This window comes from Zingiber officinale, chromosome 7B, assembly GCF_018446385.1.
Source record: "Zingiber officinale cultivar Zhangliang chromosome 7B, Zo_v1.1, whole genome shotgun sequence".
Lineage (NCBI taxonomy): Eukaryota > Viridiplantae > Streptophyta > Magnoliopsida > Zingiberales > Zingiberaceae > Zingiber > Zingiber officinale.
The window spans coordinates 68,221,340-68,230,572 of NC_055999.1; the positions used below are offsets into that span (position 1 = coordinate 68,221,340).

A 9,233-nucleotide genomic window follows, 5' to 3' on the forward strand; every position below is an offset into this window, starting at 1 on the left:
ATGCTATCTATCATCATTACAATACAACGTATTGAAAGAAATGAATTTTTAAACATAATTCAGCCACAATAAATGACATTGTAAGCTCAATATAAATGAAACCTAGATGATGATCATTGAAACATATTATATTTGAGATCTTTGATATCTCCTTTTTCTTATGATAATAAATTTATGATTTTTAGATTTGATAAAGTCCATCAGCCGGCTTTGACCAAAATTGGCTGATGGACCAAAAAATATCGGAATAATATACAACCAATTTCTATTAGCTCAAACTGTTCTATTGAATGTGAAAATGCTCTCTAACATCATTACTATATATTATATCAAGAGCAGTAATTTTTTGAACATAATTTGGCCATGATAAATGAAACAACAACACAACAATTTACAAAACAAAAAAATTCCTATGAGCTTACTTTACCCAATCCAATAAAAAAAAAATTAGAACACATCAATTTACAACAACACAACATAACAATTTATTTCTCTATCTAAAAGAACAATTTAAATCAATTGACTGATATTCAAATTAGTCAAATTGATCATAGAATCATTCGACTGATATAAACAATTGATTTGATTGGGAAGTTATTAGGAAGGGAACAAAAACGAATCATTTTGACTGATAGAAAAATTTAGTTGACTGATTCAGTTTCTGAAGTAAACAGAGACAAATCAATTCGATTGATATGGTAAATCAATTGATTAGTTCAGTTTCTGAAGTTAACAGGGATGAATCAATTTGACTGATAAAAAATTAGTCGACTGATTGAGTTTCTGAATTGAACAGAGACGAATCGATTCGACTGATACACCATCGATTTGACTGATTACTATATCAGTGGACTAGATGCCAAATAGATTCGATTGATTCACAAATGATGTTGAAAGCTAAATATAAATGATACGGCGATTATGATCACTCAAGCACACCATATTTGAGATTCTTGATCCCTCTTTCTTAATATATGAAAATTTCAATTTTTAGAGTTTCTAAAGTCCATCTGTCAATTTTGACCAAAATCAGCTGATGGGCCAAACAATATCAGATTGGCATGCGACCAATTCCTATATGCTTGGACTAGTCTCCTGAATATATCCATGACCTCAAACAACATTGTGATACACCATCACGAGAGTAGCGATTGTTTGAACACGATTCTTCCATGAGAAATGATGGCGGAAGTAAAAAATAAAAATGATACAACAATGATGAGCAGTCAAACACATCATATTTGAGATCGTTGATCTCTCCTCTTTCTTATGATATGAATTTTTTATTTTTAGAGTTGCTAAGGTCTATTAGTTGATTTTAACCAAAATTAGTTGATGGACCAAACAACATCAAATTAACATAAGACCAGTTCCAATGTATTCAGGATGGTATCTTGAATAAATTCATGCCCTCAAACATCATTATAATACACCATATCGAGAGCAATGATTTGTTGAACACTACTTTATATAACATATAAAGTTTACACAATACTTTACACAATCCGATACAAAAAAAAAATTAAAAATACAACAACACAATAATTTACAGCAACACAACACACCAATTTTACAAAATCCAATAACAATCCATTAGATTGTCTAAATAGTGAATGTCTATCATCCATTTTTCAAACATTGCATCCAAAACATTCTAATTTTACATACCAACACTCACAATTTATATATCTATATAAAAGAACATATGAATATAACATAGCTAGATAATATTACATTGAGATATTTAAATATATTTAGCAAAATACAGATCTGAATATATTTAACAAAATATACATATATGTTCATTCATCACAAAGATAGGATTGTGTGCCAAATACATACAAAAGTTGAGCACTAACACAAAAGAATGCTAATACAAGAACACCAATACATGTATTAACTTGTTGGAGGGATTCTATATGATCTTTTATTATGACCCAATTATTTGCACCTACTATACTTGTTTTTAACCTTTCCTATGTGCTTGGGCAGGATCCTTGCCTTCTTCCTTCTTCTAGGTTGCACAAGGCTACTAGATGGTAAAACAATATTATTTACTTCTACATGAAATATGATCCATGTAAGTATTTTTCCAAGTTTTAAATAAGAAATAATGCTCACAATACTTATATGGGTCCATGTTCATGTATAGACACACTGCCATAGCGTGTGAGCAAGGAAGCCCTAAAATTTGAAACTCGTCGTAATCACATTTACAAAACTCCATGTCAATTATATAGGATGATGAAGAAGTTTATACCTTCATTTCTTTTCTGGTATGTGGATGAACCGTATAGTACCCAATTTTTTATTTCCCAATGTCAATCTCCTTCATAGCTAATGGTGTCAATACTCTTGGAGAATTAGCCACTTGCTCCCTATGGTTATAAAACCAATGAGCAACCTTCCTTCTTGTGTTGTTTATTAGTATTGTAATTGGGGTTCTCAGGTCTTCTTGAATAATGCATTCATGCTTTCAAACAATTCGTTGTCAATATTGAGTACCTTCTACCAGGGAAATGTGCATTTGCCATTTGTAGGTTCTATTTTTTTAAGTCATTTATAAGCATCTACATGTGTCTCTAACATAGTTAGCATGATTTGATCAAATTATGGAATTATATTTGTTCTAGCTGTAGTCCAAAATAATCCTAATATAGGTCTGTCATGAGTATCTGTAACCATATTACAAGACAAATAATGACAAAATAATCCAAGGTAAATAGTAGGGTAAACTTTACTTATTGCAGATAACATTCCATAATATCCATCAGATATAATTGTCATATTTAATAGATCAACTGCAAGAAATTGTAGGATCAAGATGTGCTAGAGGGGGGTGAATAACGCTCGTGATTTTTTCACACTTTTAAAACAATCGAGTAAAACGCAACGAAAAGAAAGAAAAGAGAAACAACGCTAACAAGACCATGTTTTACTTGGTTCGGAGCCTATGAAGACTCCTACTCCAAGACCCGCGATCGTTGATCACTTTCATTGGGCAACCACTATAATTTTGGAAAAACATTACAAATTACAGAATTACAAGTACAGAACTTAATTACAGTAATTTAAAATTATACCGACAATGTAGAATTATGAAAGTACAACTTTCGATCGTCAGAGTAGTGTTACGGCTTCGTCGGATCATCTTTGTAGCAACGCGCAAGAGAAAGATCACGAAGACAAAATGTGTTCAATGCACTGCTCGTGGTCTCCTTTTATGGGCTATTGAAGGCGCCTTCAACCCTATTAAAGGCGCCTCCAGCTTAGATTTCTATCCCCAAATTTGTGGACTCGATAACCTCTGCAGTATGTGAACTTTATCCCTTCAAAGGCGCCTTCAAGTTCATGGAAGACACCTTCTATCCTAGCTCCAAGGCACCTTCAGGCTCTTGGATGGCACCTTCGCGCCTCTCCGCACGGACTTTCATCCAAACCTCCGGAGGCACCTCCAACAGCCCCGGAGGCACCTTAAACACTATTCATCCGAGCCTTTTATGTGCTTTTCACTCCCTACAAGATACATTTGTTCAAAATACCAAATCTACCCTGAAAAAAGAAATTAGTACAATAAAATATGAATAATAAATTATTTGACAGTCTCTGGATTGTCCGGTTCTGACTTTCGGATTTTTCGGAAACTCTAGGTCGAATCGACACCTATTGTTTCCTCAACAAGGAACGCGTCCTCACCTACTTCTCTCAGGAAAGTTTATCTTTTGTCAGACGGGTCCTCCAGACCGATTAGACTTCTGCTCAGCGTCCGAGACTTCAGAACTTCATGTGGACGTCAACTCCACAATCCCTCCAATCTTCCACCTGGTGTCCGCGACCCCTAGGATTTTCACCTAGAGTCCTCGACTATAGAATTTCGCCCAAAATCCTCGACCCGTCAAGACTTTGCCCAATCCCCTGGACCAAGACTTTGTTGCCTAACCGCAGCTAGGACTTTTCTTTACCTAAGATCACTTAGGACTTTCTTGCATACTTAGTTCAACGTGTTAGATCACAAGATAACTTAACTTTGAACCCTTTATCATAATTAAAATTTAGGCTCGATCGTCTGATGCTTTCTGCATTAACAGAAATATCTTTAAATGATTTAAAAATCAATCTCATGCAGCATCACACTCAACCTCATCAATTGTTATATTTAATATTCCATGATTTAATAGCTTTACTGGAAGAAGATTTTCATTACTATCTACTGCTATGGCTATTGATAATACACCAGGATATTTGCCCCTCAGGTGTGTTGCATCAATTTTAATATTTTCAAAAATATGTTTAAAAAACTCTTCCATATACACCAAAAGCCCAAAAATAATGTTGAAATTTATCATCATTTTTTTTCAATGCAACGTATGTATCTATGTCTCTATATTTTAGCTCACAAAATACTCTAGGGACATCACCATAATCCTTATCGAAATCACCTACCACCTTATTTATAGCTTTCACACATACATAGTATGTCTTTCTATATAATATATTCACTTCAAATCATGATTTTATCTCTTTCTGAATGTGGATCTATAATATTCTGATATCACAAAATGACTTTTAATCTTAAAAACTATAAATGAAGATGTGTATGTAGGATAAAAACCGTACTCATAACGTTCTAAATATTTTATAATCATGGACTTAATATCTCCCCTTATAATTATGAAGATTTTTACTTAAATAGCCAACTAAAAAAGCAAGCTGATGCTGACTGCAAATTTGTCATTTCCAACAATCATGTGGAATTTATTTTCCGATATTTCATTTCAATCATTTGACAGTAATTCAACATTTTTATTGCATTAAATTGAAGACTCTTAAATCTATTGACTTTCGCTTCCTTATTTAACCCCTTTACAGTTGAATCTTCCGACTGCCATAAGCTTCCGTGAAGAAGGCCAGCCAAGAACACTTACGGTACTAAAAAGGGGAAGAAGGCAATTGCTGATCTGCCAAGAAGTGCCGAATGAGCTGCTGCGCTTGCCTGGGAGCAAATGTAGGCACTTGGTGGCCGGCACCACGCACCGTCACAAACGTTAGCCCCTCGAAGATGATGGTCCACCCGCCGACCTGCATTCTGTCATACCATGGCTTCCATTCCTGAATAGTTTTCAGGCCAAGTTTGTTCAGTGTCAGTCTTGTGGAGGTCACCGGTATTCTTCCATCAGTATCTCCACTGCAACACACAATTCAGATATGAAACTCACAGTTCATGGTCTAGTTCAGTAATTGCTAGTCCTTGCAATTCTCACCTGAAAACCCACACTCGAATGTCGCCATCGATGAGCTTGCGGATCACCGGGAGCACAGAGGAAGGTGCATCATTCCACTTGGAGATCGCATCGCTGCACGAGCTCAAATGGTGTCAATTAGACGACAAGAACACTGTATTTTGCCAATTGCCTGTGTTTTTACCTGCAATGAGTCCAAGTGTAGCCAATCTTAGTGGCATTGGCATGTAGAGCTTCTTGCACATCTGGCCTGTTAAAGTATTTCTCGGTGTAATTCAGAACACATGGATCGTAACCGACTGGCTTTCGATGCCATCCACTCTGAAAGAGAGGGGAGAAAAAAGATAAACTAAAAGTTAATTTCATAGATGAACAAGAAGACTTTCTAAAATGAAGGAAGAACTTACATGTCTAGAGAGTATCTTAGGGGAAGCACCTTCAACAAAATAGGACCTTCTATTTGAAGCCATGGTGGAGTTTGAATCTACACATTCTAGAGAATATAGGCTATACATATCGATGATATTGTAAACTGCAAAAAACTCATCCAATGAACTACTACAGGCATCGGTGACATTTTCTTTACTGAAATTGCAATTGTTCTTCACATCATGGTAAACTCGATCGGATATCACTGCATGATCCCATGCATAGTCTATCATACCAGTCTGATCAGTTTCATCATCCATCAAGGCATTCCCGATCTAAGAGAGCAATAGTTTCACCTCATTGTTAGCTTCGATACCACTAATTCATGTAAACAGAAGGAGAGGGCATGCATCTTACAATGAAACCTTTGAAATTTATGTAGTTTTTGGCCGGAACAATCTTATTCTCATCGAAAATCTTCTCCGAAAGTTGTGGCACATAATGCCCTATCACGTAATCATAGAGAAGTCATTTAACTTTCAAGAATTCAAGGTAAGTCTGTGACTTACTTACCGGCATAACTTTCCCCGGCAATATAGAAGTCGTGAGACTTGAATCGTGGAAACCTCTTAAACCAATTCACAAGAAAGATGTAGGCATCTTCAGCTACAATTTGGTAATCAGAAAACAATCGAGTTATGAAACTTATTTTTGATCCAAATGCCTCCATCAAGCTATGAAACTTACCAGTGATCGTGTCTCCTAGTTTGTTCAAGTCAGAGCTTGTATTAGTATATGAAAACCCCACTCCTACCGGCGACTCCAGAAACAGCAAATTGGCCTCTGCAATCAGATAACTATCAGAAATGTTCAGACTTCACCAAGATGTTAACTGACAAGGCTTGCCTTTGTTCCATGAATGGTTATTGAGTCCGAGTTCCGGGACGCCCTTTTGGATCAAGAAAGGCCCCAATTCTTCTGCCTCCCCATACCCTATGGAAGAACAGCCAGGCCCTAGACACAAACAATGCTAAGTAAAGACTGAAAACAAGAAATTTGTAACCTTCTTTACTGACAAAAAAAAACAACAAAAGAGATCACTTTAGTGAGGCACACTCCATGAAAACATGGCTAAGCAGAGCACTCCATCAACACAAACACATCTACCAGTAGCTTCAGATACTTCCATGGCCATTAGGCACTTTCACCAGAGCTTAATTCAGCCATGCAAACAAAGTATTTGACCAAAGCTGGTCAAACAAGAAGCTTTGCTTATGATGAAATCAAGAGAAAGCAGATCCAAGGAGGATATATATATATATAATTTTGACCAAGGATGAGATAATAATCCAGTAATTAATACTCAATGTCAAAGGCCTTGTTTTGTGTCATGAATGTGAAGAAGCAGAATTAGTTGCTGAGTGAGTTCACCTATAAACCTCTGAATATTGAATGTCTGAACTGGGAAAGAAAGAGAAAGGAGCAAACTGTGCAATGATTGACTGGAGTGCTATGTTTGTTGATGTGATTTAAACTGTCAAATGATTAATTGCTTTGTTTTTCTTTGAGTTATGGCGTGAGAGATTAGCAACCGTGACAGTGATTGATCGAAGAGAAGGTAAATAGATGAGGAAGTTCCTCCGTTGAGCCAGAGGAGGAGGGGCTTGTTGTGGGCGTCGTGAGTGGCTTCGAAGAACCAGTAGAAGAGGGCGCGGCCGTGAGTCTCGTTGACGGTGACGTAGCCGGCGAATTGGCGGAAGGTCACCGGCGGATGGCCGGGGAGATGGGAGACGCGGTCGGCCTGCTGCTGCGCGGAGGCTGCTTCATGGCCGGAGGAGTGGGACGGGAAGAGAAGGAGAAGAGAGAAGAGGAGGAGGAGGAGGAAGAGAGAGGAAGAAGAAGAAGAAAGCGCCATGCGGTTGAATTAAGCAACAGAAGGAAAGGAATGGTGAATTTATAGTTGTGGGTGATTTTGCAAAATACCTTAAATAGCTTGATGGTTGAACTGACGAACAATAGGTGCCGATGAATGCCAGAGGAGAGGAGAAGAGATCCAGCATTAGTATTAGACGTTAAAACAATTTAATTCTGTTGGCCGATGAATGCCAGAGGAGAGGAGAAGAGATCCAGCATTAGTATTAGACGTTAAAACAATTTAATTCTGTTGGAGAATTCGTTTAAAACCCATAACTTTACCTTTTTATTATTTATTTTTATTATTTTTAATATAGTATTCAACTGATCAAAAGATGATCGATTTGAATTCGTACAAATTTTTTATCGACCATCAAAATAAATCTCAAATGATCTATGTTCTTAAATTTATTATCCTATTAAAAGAAAAATCCTTGCAACTGATCCGACTTCATATAAATTTTATATGAATGATCAAAATAAATTTAAAAATACTCGTGAAGATTCATTCAAATGGCTAACATTTTTAGATTTACCGTCCCACCGAAAACATTTATATAGTACGCCATAACTAACTACTATAGTTCCCACTAAAGAAAAAATTTATATAGTACTCCGTAACTCGCTACTATAGTCCCGAGATAAAATGTAAAATATATAATTAATAAAACATTATGATTTTACAAAAAATAATTCAAGTGGTTTCGCGGATAAATTTTAGTATCAATTGAAAATTTAAAATTTGGTAAAAATCAAAATGGCCTTTTGTTTTTCCAAATTATCAAAGATACACATCACTTTGATATTTGATCGACGCTTCATCTTATTGTTCAACTATGTGTCCGTAGTTCAAGTCCCAGCTATGATAGATTTGTAGGAATTTTTTTTCAAATGAGGCACATAACTAAACGATGCCGGGCTTCTGAGCTGTCCGCTGTGAGCACTTCCCGATTTATTCTGGTGGTCGGTAGAAAATTTTTATGGGATCGAATCGATCATCTTAGACTCGACGTTATCCAACCTGATTAAATTGAAACTATGTACAATTACTGAGCTACTCTACAGTACTATCTAGTATTGTTCAGTATTATTCGTATTATTATTTCCCCGTTAAATCTCTTACTTAAATTCTGACCCAATCAAACGTATTGGTCGCTATAGTTTACTTAATCGGTTTAAATAACTTTTATGACATAAATTTAATCATGTTCATTTACCATTCACATTTAGTTGTTACAATATATTGATACGAAAAGTATCAAATGATCGAATCTGTGTTTTGATAATGACAAAGGGTTCAAAGTTAAGGTTATTTGTAGTCTAACGAGTTTCAATGAGATTACAGGAAAATCCTAAGTGTTCTTAGGCGAAAATCCTAATCGCAGTTAGGCAAGTGGAAAATCCTAGGGGTGGTAACCCTAAGTCCTAGGGGGTGGTAACCTTAGGCGGAAAGTCTTGGTGGGTCGAGAGCTTCGGGCAAAATCCTAGAGTCGGGACTCTAGGTTGAAATCCTGGTGTCGCGAACCGGGTGAAAATCTGGACGGGTCATGGAGCAGACATCCATCATGAAGATTAGAAGTTTCGGATGCTGAACAAAAGTCCAGTTGGTCTGGAGGATCAATCTGGCAATAGGTAAATTTTCCTGAGATGAGTAGGTGAGGACGTGTTCTCCGGTGAAGCCACAGGCAGATCCAGCTGAGATGAGTAGAT

At 36.5% G+C, this 9,233-nt stretch overlaps 1 protein-coding gene across 1 annotated transcript; it reads right to left on the bottom strand.

Annotated features, from left to right (window-relative positions):
* Positions 1-4,929: 4,929 nt before the first annotated feature.
* On the bottom strand, positions 4,930-7,524 carry LOC122003801 (serine carboxypeptidase-like 34). Its single transcript, XM_042558811.1, has 9 exons — positions 7,250-7,524; positions 6,516-6,625; positions 6,357-6,452; positions 6,183-6,275; positions 6,027-6,115; positions 5,648-5,944; positions 5,425-5,561; positions 5,262-5,354; positions 4,930-5,185 (listed from the first exon to the last, which is right to left on the bottom strand). Exons 1-9 carry the CDS (start codon positions 7,522-7,524, stop codon positions 4,930-4,932), a joined length of 1,446 nt encoding a protein of 481 aa, XP_042414745.1.
* Between the last annotated feature and the right edge of the window lie 1,709 nt (positions 7,525-9,233).